The sequence below is a fragment of the Ochotona curzoniae genome, unplaced genomic scaffold, assembly GCF_017591425.1.
Source record: "Ochotona curzoniae isolate NIBS_2020 unplaced genomic scaffold, NIBS_Ocur_1.0 contig_2210, whole genome shotgun sequence".
NCBI lineage: Eukaryota > Metazoa > Chordata > Mammalia > Lagomorpha > Ochotonidae > Ochotona > Ochotona curzoniae.
This window is the reverse complement of record NW_024465369.1, coordinates 17,728,481-17,745,610: the sequence shown is the minus strand read 5'-3', so window position 1 is coordinate 17,745,610 and position 17,130 is coordinate 17,728,481. Positions and strand designations below refer to the sequence as shown.

General features: G+C 43.2%; 1 protein-coding gene across 5 annotated transcripts in view; it reads right to left on the bottom strand.

Moving 5' to 3' along the window:
- Positions 1–944: 944 nt before the first annotated feature.
- The window catches only part of FMNL2 (formin like 2), a 306,297-nt gene continuing 290,111 nt past the window's right edge, over positions 945–17,130 (bottom strand). The window contains exons 21-27 of one of the 5 annotated variants that reach the window (XM_040971578.1): positions 14,975–15,104; positions 12,392–12,555; positions 11,277–11,378; positions 9,153–9,251; positions 8,378–8,501; positions 4,970–5,016; positions 2,824–2,950 (exon numbers count right to left, since the gene is read on the bottom strand). In XM_040971578.1, coding sequence (XP_040827512.1) covers positions 2,912–2,950; positions 4,970–5,016; positions 8,378–8,501; positions 9,153–9,251; positions 11,277–11,378; positions 12,392–12,555; positions 14,975–15,104 — 705 coding nt within the window. In that variant the 3' untranslated portion in view covers positions 2,824–2,911. Of the gene's footprint in view, positions 2,951–4,861; positions 5,017–6,383; positions 6,594–8,100; positions 8,502–9,152; positions 9,252–11,276; positions 11,379–12,391; positions 12,556–14,974; positions 15,105–17,130 lie in introns of those variants that run through there. The other 4 variants (XM_040971576.1, XM_040971575.1, XM_040971577.1 and 1 more) reach the window with 4 other exon arrangements.

The window sequence follows — 17,130 nt, the reverse complement described above, 5'->3', positions numbered from 1 at the left end:
GTTAGGTCTTTTGTAAATAAATTAGAAAACCATCTTTTACTAAATAAAAGATTTGTATCAATGTTTCCATTTACACACTGGTCGTAGTAAGCAGTTCTGGTTTGTGAGTTTCAAGAAGCCCCGCATCCTGTTTTCTGAATGTAATACCTTTTTTTGGTGAAATGTTAGACCAAAAAAAAAAAAAAAAAAAACGATCAACACTTCATAAATCTGTTTCTTTGATTGTTTCTTGGGAATAGCAAGGGTACTAGATTTTGCAAAGAGATGAAAAACAATAATCCCTCTGTATTATCTTTGTAGATATTCCTGGTAAAAGTATATGAGGGCAGTTTTATCAAAAATTAAAATAGATACTTTATTATCAGTTCTATAATTCACATGTATCTTAAAAACTGGGTATTAAAGTGTTGAATAAAAGCATTCATTCACCTGTATTGAGTCCCATTCATGCTGAAGCAGAGGGAGTCAGGAAACTCACTGAACGCCACAGTATATACTTCAGTGTTAGAAAGCATGGTAAGTGGAGAACAAAGAGTCTGAATTCAAACATCTTTCTGCTAAGCCTAAACTATGGCCTTATTTGAACTTAATTGCTGTAGTTTGGATCTGAACACATTCTGAATTTGTGGACTAAATTAGTTTTGGCAAAATATGCAACTGGAACCAAAGCATTGGTACTTTTCCACCTAGTATTGCTTTTTGTTTGTTTGTTTTTGGTAGAACACCCAGATGAATATTTGTGGGTCGTGGAGGAAAGAGATTTCAAAACCCAAAAAAGCAATTCCTATGGCAATAGTAAGCTCATCAATACAGATTGTAGTTTGCTCAAATAGGAAAAGATTTTTCCTCAAATCAAAGCATTTAAGCTCAAATAGCAAGATGGGTCTACACAAAAAAATCCACCAGAAGGTATCACTGAAAGATTACAACATATTACAGAATAGTAGTGTAAATAGTTTATTTGCTCATATGCCATGAAAAGACCAGAAAGGTAACATGAATTGCTTTTATAAAACATTTCTAATATTGCTAAGAAGCAGGCCCATTAATAGACAAACAGTAAAGAACATGCCAACATCATTGTCTATTTGAAGAATAAACAAGCAATGGTTCTCACATGTATGCCAGCACAAAGATTTCAAAAATAGCTGCTTTGTAGTAAATTTCCAACTATTGTGTCTTGTGTACCTCCAATCAAATTGCTATTTTTACCAGAATGTATTTTAACTGAAAGACAAAATGTTGGCATGTTCTTTTTTTTCTGCAGAGTATACATTATGGAAATGTACCACCGAGTGGCAGCTCAAAAGTAATCTGTAAATAGGTATACTAAAGTGAAATGTAACAGATCTCTAGGCTGTTCTTGTAGTTAAATATATTTAATAAAAAAAACTATAAGTTAAAATAACATTCAGATTGTATAGAGTAGGCTGCTGAATTTTAAAGCAATATTTACAATTATTACCCAGAGGCTTCGGTGGGAATTAAAGAGAAGTGTAAAAACCATAAAAAACTGCACCGATTTTATAGCAAAATATCTGTACATTTAAAAAGAGGTCATATAACTACACGTTATCCAAGGAAAGGTGACCTTCACCCAAGGGCTCACATAAGCACAACATAAAATAAACTCAGTGGTTAAATACTATACAATAAACTTTACAATTAATATACTGATGGTAATTACCAAGAAGGTAAGCCAGAAGCAGAATGTGCGTTATTAAAAGTATAGCTTCAATCCAGTTTTTCACTTTGGAATGGGTCAAGCGCCCTTCTGGGGGGGAGGGGGGAGAGACAAACTTAATCACAATGTATTTTTCAATAAATGTACCTCCCCATAAGGAATTTGGGGATTTAGCTTTAATGTGTGATGCCAAATGTATCATCTTCAATTTACAAAGAGAAACAGATTGGGGTGGGGGGGGGGAGGGAAACACCTGCGATTGTCAGGAAAATAAAAGCCAGGTTCCTAAAACTACCCTGTTAGCAAATGTAATTTTGAATATTTGTTGACAAGAGCTAGTGAACTCCCTGGCTAGGAAGGCACCAGTTTCTACTCTTAGGATTTTTGAAGACCATTATAGGTAGATCCTAATACTGAGATGTTAAATTAGTGCCAGTTAATAAATATATTTGCATTATTTTAAAAAGCTGCCTTAAGCGGAAGAACAGTACTGCAGTTAAGTCTCAAGATGGCATTTTACGCCATCATATCCTTGCATTCAACCCAGTAACCATCTTGGACAGGGCATTATACCCTAGCACAGAAGGAAGATGCAACACTAGAGACAAAGTTGAGTGACTGACTTATGTGTCACTGCAACTGCATCTCATTTGCGCTTTGCCAGGGCTTAGGTAATGGACAGAAGTAGTTCATCATGTGACTTGTCACTTGCAAGTCCTTATAAATACAAAACTGGATGGATATAGCTGAAACACAAAATTCCTTAAGACGTTTCAGCAAAAGAAGCCCATAGCAAATGCAACCATGTTACAATTTATCAGGATACCAGGGTAGACCATGGTGCAATCAAAATGACAGGTAATGAATTTCATACGAAATTTACATTTTGGTTTAAAAAAAACCAATTGGTGTTAAAAAAAATAATCAAATCAAATCCTATTGCTTTGATTAATCTGAGCAGGTATTTCCATTTTTTAGGCACTTGTTAACAAGGTTTGAAAGAAAAGCCCATCATTATTTCTATGTGGTTGCTAAATCCGAGCCCTTAAAAATATTTTATCTGTGTGCAAGGCTGCAGTTAAATAATAGCACATAAAATTTATGTGGGCAGTTTTCATTCATGCACACCCTCTTCATGTAGGCAGGTTCCTGGAAGTCACATCGTTATTTCCGCACCATTAACAGAACGCAAGTTTTGTTCATCAAAGCGCCGCCTGACACTTCTCCTCACCGCATCGGCTCTTCTATATGGTTGGTTTCTAAGATCTGTAAAGAGGAGAGTGGCCAATGAAAGAATAGCAACCTTTCATACCCTGTGTCTTAAGCAAGACAAAGGCCAGCTGGCAGCCAATCAAAGCAGCTTGTGAAGAGTCAACTATTGGGCCCTTCAAACTCTGAGCATTGGACCAAAGCATGTGCATTTGCCTTAATATTTACAATCAAGATAGGATGCAGTACTCATTAAGATTTTGGGACTTGGAGAGAGAAATATACAGGAGATTATTTCTAGCACTGACTAGAAAGACTGGTGACATTTTTATTATAAGATTTCTTGAAATGGAAGCAGCTGTGGCTTAGTTTTCTCTGGAAGCCTAGATAACATCCTTAATTACAGTTCATTGTAAACTGCAAAACATGTATCTGATTGTCCCAACCTACAGTAGACAGGTACAGGTTGTTATTTTTATTCCATTAGGCTTACCACAGTTACTTTATCATTTGGGGTATTAACCACACAATGCCCAGTTTATAATGAAAGCTACATTGAATAATTGAGTCCCCGAGTACTTTTTCCTGCCACACAATATTTGTTTCATCATATTTGGGAGATATGAGCCATTCTGTTTTCCAGCTTACATAGGCAGTGCACAGATGCCTGACAAGGAAAGGAGGGAGGGACATTTGGCATAGCGGTTAAGACATCACTTGAGATGCCCACATTTCGTGTCACAGTGCCTGTGATTGGGTCTCTCCATGGCTAATTCCAGGTTTCCTGCTTGTGTGCATCCTGGAAGGCAGCAGGGATGGCTCAAGTACCTGAGTCCCTCCCATGCCCAAGAGACTCAGATGGAGTTCTAGCTCCTAAGCCAGCAGACAGGATTGCTTCCCACTCAAAAACGGGGAAAAACTAGAAATAGCAATCACCACTTCCTAGTTTAAGAAGATACTGCTCTGTTGGGATAAACAGAGGAACATTACAAATATATAGATGCTTTCTTGAATAAGGTAAAACAGCCTAGATGGCAATCAACATCTTTTTGATGAAGTTAGGACATAATGGGGGAAAAAATAATAAAGCTGACTTTATACTCCCCTCCCTGTTCTGAACAGTATTGGGGTCTTCAAACAGCTCACAGAAAACGAACATTGAAAACACGGATTTCAAAATCTTTTGCACCAAAATATCTTAATTCTGCATATTTCCCTTTCATTAACTTAGTATTGTTGACTTCTGTCAGGAAGGGAAATAAAAACAATTTAGAATCAATTTTTTTTTTTTTACCTCTTCACTTGTTCAATTGAAAATAGAGCCACTGAGCCATATGCAGTTTACAAAATGTCCCATCACCTCCCATATTCTCAGTTTCTTGAGTTTTTAATATGGAAAATAAAATGAGGACTAAGGTGTCTGAATTCTCTTGAAAAAATGAAATCTATGGCTTTACTGGGTCCAGTAAGGTCAAGCTGGGGCAGGTTCAGCCACCCCCCTGGGGCCTACCCTTCCGGATCTGTCATTCCTGTTCCCCTTCTAAAGTCAAGAATTTTGTATGCTCTATTCCTCTTGAGCACTGGCATCCTAAACTAGACTGGTAATAAAAGGCCAGAAGCCCACTTTTGGCCAAGAATCCAGTCATTAGATCTTTGAAGCAATTAGTTCTAAAATCCTGCTTCCTCAAAAGCTGTAGATTATGTTTCTATGCCAGGGCCTGTCCTCAACCTTCAGATCAAAATGGAGTTAACTGAACAACATGAAGGCTGAGAAAGCAGCAATGGAAGGACAGCCTGGAACTCAAACCAAGTACCACCATCAACACCCATTGTGTTGTTCATCATTTTTGGAAACATGGAAGCAGGCCAAGAAAGAGTTGAGAGAGGAGCCCAGCTTTATATCAGTGGAATATGAGTACAAATGACTTCCCCTGGTCATACTGTCACCAGCATTACCCTTAGCCATAGATTGAAACCATTGATCTGCAAACAGAGACAGGAGGGAAGCTAAGTAAAAAGTGATGCTTGCCAGCTCTGTGTATCCTCCACCACCGGTGTGCTAGAAGAAATCCTTACCCTCGAGTGAACATTTGGAAATTTAGTGATATTATTCTTCTTTAAGGCTAAACAGAAAAAACAAAAACACAAAATGATGGTTAAGTAAAAATGGGATGAAAATGGAAAGCAACTCAACTTAGTGCTTAACATTCCTGGGCACGTTAGCCAACAGAGGAAGAGACTAGAAGGCCATTACTATCAGAAGTGTTAGATGAAACAAGGGAAGCTTGAGTGTCTGCCCACCCAGCTCTGACCACCCAGTTCCAAGCTGCTTTGAAGATTGGCTCCAGAAAGACAGTTCAGCAATAACACTAACTAACAATAAGCATAGACCAAGCAGATGAATTTCTAGCCTTGTTAATATACGTAGGTAAGCACACAGCAGAGCAAAGACATACAGCGCCCTTTGAGGCATGAGACAGAAACACAACAAGCTCAAATCATAGTCATTCCACAAAATAAACGCCCAGTTCCATGTCAATCTCAGCATAACAGTCAATCCATAGGCACTAGAGAAAAGCTTCACAATCTAAGCCCGGTAAATTACTTATTGAGAAAATCTGGTCATCTTTGACTTCTAACAACAGTGGCACTTTCCAATGACAGGTATTTGCTGTTGTTATTTCTGGTGCCAATATCCTAATTCAAGAAGCAGGTGCAATCTCCTCACAGAAGAAATATGCTGTGTTTGACATGGAATGAAATAGCAGTGAAGAGGTGTGGATGAGAGTAAGATGGCAGGGCCTATGTTTTCACTTTCACCTCATAGCTTTGCTCCAATATGGAACTATTCACAGTAGGCTTGAGGAAAGAGTTGTGACTGGCCCAGGCTGGGCTGTTAGGAGGCCACGGCCTGCCTCACAAGCAAACAGGCTTCTAAACCACAGCAAGGTAAAGATCACACCATGAATTCCACTACATTACAAAGTCTGTAAGATGGCCAAGAAGGCTTACTTTACACTACGCACTGCTCCCTGCTCCTGGGAATCATTTTGTCATCTTAGAATTTTTTGCATTGTTGTATAACAGGTTATTGTACTGTCAAGCAATGTTAACCAGGTATTTTTGTGTTTTAAAAAGAGCCTAGTTTAATGTCCTTAAACCTAGCAGATTGTAATAAGTACTCAGTCAACGTTAGGCATAATAATGACTGTGCCTGATGACAGTATCATTTTGCATCCCAATCTGTAAATTTAAAAATGCTAAAAACAATTCCTCTGTCCCAAGCCTGACTTTCAAAGAAGTGCTCTATTTACAATTTGTCTGCACATTTCTTCAAGCAATTCTATGAACTGTCAATCATGCCCAGACTGTTACAGCAATGTGCATGAAATGTACCGAAAAATGGCAATGAACGAGTAATAATAAAACGCAAAACCATGCACCATGAAGGCAGCATAAAACACAACATGATGGAGGTGACAGTTCCATGCTTACACTTGGGCTGGCCCCAACAGACACGCAGAGGGAGACACTGGTTATCAAACACAACACAACAAACAAAACCTGTAGCAACCTTTTAGGAGCATCAGGTGAAAAAGAGCAATAGTTTAGTAATGGTATTCCTCAGTGAGAACAGGTTCGCAGAAAAATCGAGAGCCACGCTTGGCGGTGCGCGCGGTAAAGGGCACGGTCTTCAGCACTGCGTTGAGAATGACAACCAAACAACACAAACAGAAGAGAGGAGAGAGCCAAGATCCACCGCATTAGTTCATGGTTAGTGCGTTGTTAATCACACTGGGGACAGAGGTGGGGAGGGCAGCCAGGAAACAGGGAACATAGTCTACTCAGTTCATGGACGTCTTGTTAAAGAGTTTTTTCTTTTTTCCAACCAAGGGCTTAGGAGTGGACCAGAAAATGGAAAAGGTTCAAAGGAGAATGAAAGCTTCTCCATAAGCTGATAGTCATTCACGTCTGGTAGTTGAACCATTTAGGTCAGGCACATTAGGAAATGGCCATCACATGCCTCTCATGAAGCCAGGTATCACTGAGACAGGTGACAGATGGTGAAAGAGAACGTCCCAGCCACATGCTTCCCTATCTACCCAGTTCATTTTCTGGTGATGCTGAGACTAACAGGTGCTTACCGAGGCCGGAGAGATGTTCCTGGTGTGGTTTATGGCAGAGTTCTCTCCCGGTATGGAGCAGGCAGGGACACAGGCTCAACACTGGGGGCTGTTACTGAGGGCCTCTGCAGGCCACTCAGAAACACCAATGGGCACACATGTATCCGGTGCCTGGCTCTGGGTGCCCATTCACCACTCACCTATTCCCCTAGTACTGGCACTGCTTCCATCTGAACACTTAATGACTCTGTTTTAAAAAAGAAATCTATCAATTGGTCTTATCTATTTGTCTTATTTATCTGTTTTCCTGGGTCAGAGTTAGTGAAAAATATGTGGTTTTCAACTCTCTACAGTACTGGCTGAACTACTGAATAAGAAGTGAAAAGATACAAATAAAAATTGATTTTTAAAAAATAAGACAACTACGGAAATGTAAATAGTATCTAATATTAAGAACTTATCATCTTGGATAACAAGTAAAAATGGTACTGTGGGCATATTTCGATATATTTTTGTTTTGGTTTGTGTTTTTCAAAGGTACAAAGTGAAGCATTTCCAAGTAGAAACACATGTACAGCATGTGCTGTGAAAGAGTCCCACTGAGGACCTGGGGGCTCCTCATACTCTTTTCTACACTCTTGTGCATTTTTAAAGAGTGAAGTATCTCAGAAGCTGGTAAACAGCATTCGTGTGCAACAGACACAAAAGAAAACTCATATGGTGCCGTAAGTCTTGCTAAAAGATTATGGCTGGGTGTTTTCCTCCTCATCTGGAAGGGGAAAACACAGCGATGAAGACTTGGTTCAAACACGAAACACTCGGCTGAAAGAGCTGTGCTGGGTTCAGCACACTTCCCAGCTAACGGAATGGTCAGTCTCCAACCCTGGGCTAGAAGCCCACTGGACCATTCAAACGAAGGGATCAGGCCCTGGCTTCCTTTTGATTGCAGTGACTCTGAATAAGTGAGCTGGTGACTCAGGAGCATGCTGGAAGAGCCTGCATGGTGGGTGGTTAGTGCTGAGCTGACGAGGTCTTAGCTGCATTATTAATTTATCAGGCAGGTGGGTAGGAGGAAAATGGAGCATGATAACAAACTGAAAATAACAGAAAATCATTGGGAGAAACAGCACTGCTGAAATCCACAGGGTTCCAATGATACTAAGAGATACGACTTTTTTTCTAGAGTGCTGGGCCAGTAAGCATGCTCCTGTAATGTACTCTGACCCCTAGCATGGAGTGTCTGGGTATGAGGCTGGATCGGAACGAAGGTGCAATCTCAGCACAAACGATGTTGCCTGTGGCCCAGTCCATGTGAGGCTGGTGGAATCTCCACGAGCCACACCATGGAAACACACTTTACCTGTGATAATGTCTTCAATGGCACCGTCTTTTCCCTCGTACACATGTCTGTTATCTTTCACTTGCCGCCTTCTTAACTCTGCAATCAATTCTTGTTGCTGCCTCTTTGACTTATGGGAAGGAGACTGAGAAGAAAGGAGGACAGACATTAGTAGAGTCAGCAAGCCCCCACTGGCGATTTCAGCACACTCAAAATGTGTCTGAATACAATGTTCCTAATAAGCAGCCTCAGCCCAAGATCTCAGACGGCATGATCCCAACGCTCTGTCCTAACACAGACTCAGAAAGCTGCTGGGGAGAAGACCAAGATTCAGAAGAGACAAAACTCCAGTCAGCATCAAGGGGAAGGCTGGGTCCTACAGCCACAGCAGCAGCTGCTGACAAACACAGACCTGTTCTACTGTACTCAAAGGAAATGTGCACCTGCTAGCCTTGCCTGATGACACTATCCTTCCAGCAAGCCCTCCAGGCATCAAGGCCATTAGGAAAAAACAGCATGAACCCTTTGCCCCCCACTCTTCAAGTCACCTGCTAACATTTAGCCAGCTAACATTTTAGTTTCCAATCTATCAACTTAGAAATGTTACGTAAACATTCACTCAGCCTTATTCCAGTGGTAGTTTGAACAGTCACAGAGGAGCAGCTTCCCATTTGTTAAGCTTTTCAGTCTTGGACCCGGGCAGGTGGCCTTGCTGCCCTGCTTACTGCTTGCCCACACATGCTCCAGGGGCCTCTCCTTGCATGGGCACCCAGCACAGGAACAGGGCATAGTTTACCTTTGGGTCCTGTTGTTCCATCAGAGCTTCCTGCTCCAGGAGCTTCGCCATGAGAGCTTGTTCCTGCTTCTTCCTCAGCTCATTTTCCTCCTCTGCTTGCTAGGTCAATCAAAAGAACCAGAAAGATCACATCAGTGGAAATGACAGTAGTCAAGATTTTTCTAAGTCATTCTTTGAGAATATCTATAGTGAATCAGGAATTACAGGTAAATGCAAGATGGAGGAGACAGACCCATGCTATCCATATTTAATGCCATTGTCTATCCCACCATCTCCAAAGCTGCTCACTGACAATGCCCTCCCTGCACAAAATTCCCTTCCTAACGATCCTATGATCTTGGTGTCAGCCCCACAGGCCTGGGGACAGCTGGCCTGCTGGCACCTGTGCTCAATGACTTTCACGTGACTTTGTGTGGCTACCAGCATCTGTCTACCTGCCTCTAAGCTTTGCTAAAAGCAGAATGGACCAAGTCTTGCCCCCACCTCAACTGGTCTTTTGCCCAACTGTTGGGGGCAAATCTCCACTGCCCTGATCTCTTGTTACACTGTTATAGGAGGAGAAATGAAAGAGGCTAGAAAGATTTAAAAAAAAAGAAAGCAAGCCGAAAATACATATTATTTTGCACGCTTGATTTTCTAGCTGTAGATCAGAGTAGGCATTAGGAGGGGTGATGACAGATAAATAAACACTGAGGCTCTCTTTCAAAGCCAAACTCCCTGAAAGAGACTTCTACAAACTCTCAGACAGGTCACCTCTCTAAATTGGATTTGAAGTACAAGTTCACAGACAGATCCTTCAGCCTCAGAGATACACCTTCTGTCAGAAAGTTTGATCTCTGTTGCTTCTGTCTTCAATTTCATTTTAGATCATATTTGGGAAAGGAAAAGGGGAATATCATCCCCAAACCCCTGCCTCTTTCCATAAAGTGCCCATGTTGGTGGCATGAGGAAGACCTTTTATAATGTGGCTGCCTGCCAAGCAGCTCACTGAAGTGGCTCAGAAGGCCACCAGGGGAAGGGACACAGTGGAGGGAACACTTAGTGCACCATCTGCTCTGCTCAAAGCCTTGCTGAAGGCTGGAGTTTTGAGGCCAGCTCCAGGCATGACTCAGCTCATTGTAGTGGCATCTATTTCACATTTTGAACTCAGAATGCCACCTCTGTGGCTCAGCGCCGCCACCAGCTGCCAGCCAAGCACACTCTTGTCATTCCCAGCCTCCAGGGCCTTGTACACGGGAATTTTTGTGCTGTGTCTGTGCCCTCCCACTGTCAAGACACCTTCCTCCTGCCAGCAGCTTATGGGAGCCTTGCTACATTGTCTGCTCAGAGAAGATGGCTCAGTATTCTAACATTTGGTGTCTCAGGGGATCAGCCCCAGGGGTGACAGTAAAGTCTCCCATTTCCAATTAATTCCCCCCTAAAGTCCAGAAAATCCTGCTACATCCTTCAGCAAACACATCTTCCACTGCTGAGATCAATAGGAGACACAGCTAAGCCTCAAAAGTACAGACTGCGAAGTCTTCTAGGTGAGACAGAATCTTAATGCCTCCGCCCTTGTTACTCCTTCTCAAAGAGCAAGTTCTTTGGACACAGGCCTCTGGGTCAAACACTATTTCTAGCCTGTGGTCCTGGTTTTATCTGAGACAGCCTCCACTGGGACGGTATGTTACTGACCCAGGCAACAAACAGGGGCATCCACTCTTGACAGTGCTGCCCTCAGTGGACACTGGGACAGCCCTGGTCAGGGTCTTAGGGCGGGGCTAGGATCTGCTCTGAGGTTCCCTGCCCACAGTTCTCCATCTTTGCCATAAGGGTTCAGTACTTCTCACTAAACAATTCTATGAGAACACTGGATTTTCTAAGCCCCTTATCTGGTCTATGTGGATCAACACGAAGCAAGGGGTGCCAGGGGGCTTGGCTTGCAGTACCTCACTCCAGGAGGGGGCTGCTAAGAGCTTTTCTTTTTCTTGCTAGGGTCTGGGATCGGTCCAGTGGAGAGAAGGCCAACCTGCCCGAGGGCCCCAGAGCTCTCAGATTCCAGCACCCAGTCTTGCTGCCCTAGGCCGGCACCAGGTGGCCCAGGCCTCGGCAGCTGCGTCTCCAGGACGCTGTCTTCCTGATTACCTTATAAGCTTTCACAAAGCGAACAAAGACAGGAAAGAAGACGGAGGGTGGTGTTGTCTTGGGGTTCTCTCCAAAGTACTTAACCACATCGTCAAAGGCATCCTGTGAAGAAACACAATGCTCATGAACTTCATTCCAACACTTGAACTTGAAATTCCGGGAACAGTAGCCACTGCAAGCTACAACCTCTAGTGCCTGCTGCCTCCCCACATCCTCTTCAGACTGCATGGCACCCCACAGGTCCCATTAAAGGCACCCAGAGAGAGCAACAGCAAGACACAAGAATTCATCTGTAGCATCTCCTAACCCTTCTACAAACCAAACCCGTCCTTCCCACATACAGACATTAAATCTGGAGCCATTTCCTTTAAGAGTTTCCTTTCTTATAATCAGCAAGGTTAGAAGGAATCTCTGGAATCACATGAACTTCAAACCCACATTTCTAACTTCCAGGTACCCAAAATACACCCACATGGGAGCCACACAAATTGTTCAAGTCTCTAATAAAACTGTTCTGTGATAAAGGGCAGCCACAAATTAGAGACCAACTCCACAACGTCTACTTTCTGAGCTCCCCCAACATTTTGCTTCCTTTATATAACCATATGTAGTTCGCTGTTACACAGGTTTGTTTATGTGAGGTGACTTCAAAGAAGTAATGGAAAATTAAAAAAAAAAAGTGGAATAAAAACCTAAAATTGTATTTGCAACATAAACTCCATCTGTGTAAGACATTTGTGTAATGCTATCATTTAGTCCATCCTTATAGGACTGAAGATCTTGGTAATGTTACCACGACAACATAGTCTTTTTAAAATTAACTGGGGAAATAATGAGCGCCTGACACTTGTTGAATTGAATACAGGACCCATCCAGGAGGGAGTCTAAAGGCAGGCCAGGAGGGCTTCTACTGATGAGGATCATGATCCTAAACTGGAAAGCGACAGGAGCAGAACAATGCACTACCAAGGAAAACCACAGCGAACAGTCCACATTTAGTTAGCTCTGTCTGCATAGGAAATCCAACATTTCCTCCCCAAAGGAGCCTGCACCCCAGGGCTTCAAGGCATCCAGTGTCTTCCTCTCTGTGGATGTCGCCAGGTGGCAGCACTGACCTGGGCAATCTTGGCATCATCCTGCAGTTTCTTCAGCTTTCCCTCATGGTTGAGGATGAACTCCTTCAGCAGGGTGTTGTGGTCGTGCATCGTGTACTCCCGCTTGGTCAAGTCCATGCCCCTCTGGAGCTCCTTCACATCCAGCAAAACATTCTCGAGAGAGACTGAGGGAGAAAAGGCAGTGTCCCAGTGAGTGAGTCCCTTCCCAAGGGAAGCCAAGTTCTCAGGCAGTGGCTCCTAGGTTTACTCTTTCATGGAACTTACACCTGGTCTCTAGTTTTCACGCATAGACCCCTCAGCAAGAATAATCCACAAGCGTTCACTATGAAACACTATATTAAATTCTTCATAGGGACTAATTCATGAGTTTATTTTGCCAGTATGGCAAAGTAGCTTTAGAAGGTTCCACGTCCTGTCCTGGGTCATGTGGCTAACAGATGATAGAGAAAAAGTTCAGGTTGCAGCTAAGAAGTCCAAATTCATTTCTATCTAGGCACAGAAGGGCCTGTGATGAGTCCATGACAGCTTGTTCTGCAGCTCTCCAGCAGGTGGCAGCATCTTTCCTACTGCACTTTCATGGTACTGATGAAACAGCAACCTCAGATAGATGCTTTTTGTGAAACCACCCTCTCTGCTTCAGAAAGGCTTAGTAGGAGCCTTCCCAATGGCAGCATGGCTGCCTCTCAGGGTGAGCACCCTTCAGGAGCCTCCCTAGTCTGCCTCCCAACAGAAGTCAGGTAGAATGAGGCCAGACCTTGGACTCAATTCCACACAGGGATGAGCTATAAGAAAATGAAACACAGTCTTGCCCAGACTCACATTGTCTCATTTATCTTTGCTTCCCCAATACTTAGGACAGTGCCAACCACACAGAAGCCACTCAGAAGTGTTCCCTGTAGAAGTGAAAGACTGAAGACAGGGGAGAGGATGCAAAGAATGTGTGGTGGCCCACGAGCACAGCAAGGGGCCAGCAGAAAAACACCCACCCCGGAGCACCCTGATCTCCCCATTCCCCTGTCAATCTCTTTGTTCAAATAATACATTCTGGAAATTCTGCTTTGGACAAACAAAATGTGCTAATTACACTTAGAAAGATTGTAACTTTCATAACACTTTCTTAACTAGAATTACAATGCTTAAGAACTCTTAAGCAAAGGCAAATCTGAAAGAGCAGAAATTTTAACCACCTCACCAGCACTTAAGAGATCTCTCCTGGCCTATAAAATCATTTCCATCTGCCTCTCAGCCTCCGATAGGCTCTCAGCACTATCTACTCCAAGAACAATGCTGTCATTCCATTCATTTGTTCATTTGCTCATCCATTTATTGTCACCATCCAATTAGCCAAGGTCTGATAATTGTAAAGATAAATAAAGCAGGGCCAGATGCTGTGGAGCAGTGAATAAAACTGTTGCCTGTGACACTAGCATCTACTATGGGTGCTAAGACCTGGATGCTCTATTTCTGATCCAGTTGTCTGCTAAAGGCCTAGGAAAAGCAGCAGAAGCTAGGCCAAGTGGTTGGGCCCCTGCCATGTGCTAGGGGAGACATGGATGAAACTCCTGGCTCCAGCCAGGCTCAGCCACAGTTGTTGCAGCCATCTGGGGAGTGAATAAACAGATAGAAGACTCTCTTTCTCTGTCTCTCTCTCCCCTTCGCTGTAACTCTGACTTTCAAATAAATACTTTTTTAAAACAAGAAATGAACCTTACTATATCCTCATAAAGTACAGAGACTGCAATAGACATGCATGTTGTAATAGCAAAATGTGACAAATCATGTACTAAAGGGTCATAGGGAGCCCTCTTAGCCTGAGAAAAGCAGAGAAGGCTTCACCTTCGAACATCAGCTAAGTCTGGGGTAGACCTCAGGAAACTGATATACTAACAAATACTGGCTGCTATGATTCAGGATCATAATCTGAAAAATCACAGCGTGTAAGTAACTCTAAAAGCAGTATGCATGCCCTTACTTTTTCTAGCATTCTGGTAAAAGGACATGAGTATATCAGATGATAGACTAGCCAGAAAAACAGCTGGGGTTCCAGTCTTGTTTCGAACACTTTCCACTCACAGACCCTTAGGCTAACCTCTGAAATTCAAATTTCCTCATTTATACCCAGCGATCTTATTTCCTATGCATCCCAGGTATCTCAGAGTCACCAGTGATTGAAATCAGAAAATGCAGAAGTGCTGGCAATTTGGTGACAAGGCAAAGGCACACGGTTAGAATGGCACCATGCCAGCTAGGGTGGTGGGACGCAGGCAAACTAAACATGCTTCTTTGACTGGGTAAGTCTCACATACACATTTTCTATTTGAGACAACAGCAACAGAAAAGCAGGGTGAGGAATGGGAGACTTCAAGGCTTGGATCTTCTCACAGAGATCACTTCCTGCCCACACTCACAGCCACTGTCAGGTGTGAATACTGCCATGGCTATGTGTTCTAGACCAGAGCTTCTGCCTTGCCAGCCTTGCCTCTTAGATGGGTTCTGAAGAGTGTTGGCCTTAGGAGGGGCCAACTGCCCGATGCTAGACCCATCCACAACCCCAGGGTGGCATTAGCAGCTACAATCAGGTACCTGCAGCAGCTTTTTCTACATAATGCAGTTCATTATAAAACAGGGACACCTGGTGATATTTTTCTTTTACAACATTCGATATGTAGTGCAGCAGTGTTTGTTTCCGGTCTGTGGACTTGGTGTCTAAGAGCTGAAAAGAAAAGGTAGCATAGTTAGGTCCAAACAGGAAAAATAACAGGAGACTTATCCATCACGTGCTGATTTCCCACGCAAGAGTACATAAGTGAGCACAGCTCTCCAACAGGCTCACAAAGATACATCCCAGAAGAGCATTCAAGGTTCAAAGTGTCGGGCCTGGCCCAGTAGCCTAGTGACAAAAGTCCTTGCCTTGCACATACCAGGATCCCATGTGGGCACCAGTTCATGTTTCTGTGGTCCCACTTCCCATCTAGTGCTTGCAGCCTGGGAGAGCAGTCGAGGACGGCCCAAAGCTTTCGGACCCTACACCACTTGGAGAGTGAGTCAGCTGATGGAGGATTTTCCTCTCTGTCTCTCCTCCTCTCTGTGTATCTACTTTTCCAACAAAAATAAATAAATCTTACAAAAAGAGAGAGAATTGTATCTTAAAAAAAAAAAAAAGATGCAAAGTGTCCTCTGTTGAGTCCCAAAGATTCCCTGACCAGGGGATGTGTCAACTATGGGGATGAATGGAAGCCACAAGGGTTTCATCGCTCCTCATAGGAAGTCTCTGCCTCTGCTAGTCCACCTGTCCTGGTTTAAAAGCAGGAAGGTTCCAGCTGTCATGTTCTTCATAGCTAAGGGCCAGAGTGGAGGTGACAGGTGGGGCGCTCAGGTGTGTGCAGGCAGCCCTCCAGCAGGGCTGGTGTACTGCAGCTATTACTCTCAGCTCCACTTCTCATTCTGCAGCCTCAAATGTCCCACAGACAGCTGGCCTTCTGTAGACAACAGTTCTACCTCCAATGAGCTCAATCATCCACAGAGAGAAAATATTTTTTTCAATCACACTACAGTGAACATGAATAGATTTTTTTTCTCCTGTCATGCCCTAAATAATGTAGTATAGCAAACATTAACAAAGCACTGACATTATGGAAGTATTATAGGTCATCCAGGGAGCATTCAAAGAATACAGGAGGAGAGGAGGTGTTGTGTGACAGTTAGGTCAAGGCTTCGGATTGCAGCTTCCTGCTTATGCAGCTAGAAGGCAGCGGATGAGGAACCCCGGCCTCACCTTGGCTGCTACAGCCACTTGGGGAGAGAACCAGCAAATGAAACATCTTTCTGTCCTTCCCTCCCTCCTTCTCTGCCACTCCGCCTTTCAAATGAAGAAGGTGGTGCAGCCAAGAACTTGAGCCAGTGCGCACAGGCAGGCAGCACAGTGGCACGGTTTAATTTACTGAGCCACAATGCCAGCCTCATGAATGACAATCTTTAAAAAACAACACACACAAAAGAGGGGTATAGGAGGATATTTGTAGATTACACACAAATAGTACATCATTTCACAGAAGGGATCTCGGCATCTTTAGATTTCAGTCTACTCCGGGCAGGGCAGGACTGCAGCCAGTGCCCAGAAGGACGGAGAACTGTGACTGATTAGATGCTCCCATCAGATAATCATATCAACTATCTCTCCCTGCCTGAAGACTCACCCACTGCCCAACCTTCTCACATGTAAGCCACAATAAGTCACACAGAGGGATTCAGTGAGAAGTTTCTCTATCCCTATTCATATGGGTGTCTGAATGGGAGAGCATTATTTATCATGCAGTCAAAAAACATATGTGCATATGTTTTTAGAAAGTATGGAAAATGGTCCAGTGTGGTGGCATAGCAAGCTAATCCTCCCTCTGTGGTGCATACACCCCCCCACATGAAAGCCAGTTCTAGCCTAAGCTTCCAATAGCCTAGGAAAGCAGCAGAGGATGGCCCAGGTCTTTGGGACCCTGTACCATGTGGGACACCTGGCTTTCATCTTCAGATTAGCCTATTTAGGCAGAGAACCAACAGATGAAAGATGGTCTCTGTCTTTCCCTCACTTTCTCTCTATAACTCTTTGAAGCAAAAAAAAAATTAACACAAGAAATGTGAAATAAGGATAATCTTTTTTTTAAAGGAAGTCTGAAAAAAAATCACCTAATTGCCAATGACTTCTGTTGCAATTTTAACTCACTTCCATTCATTCTCTTTTTTGC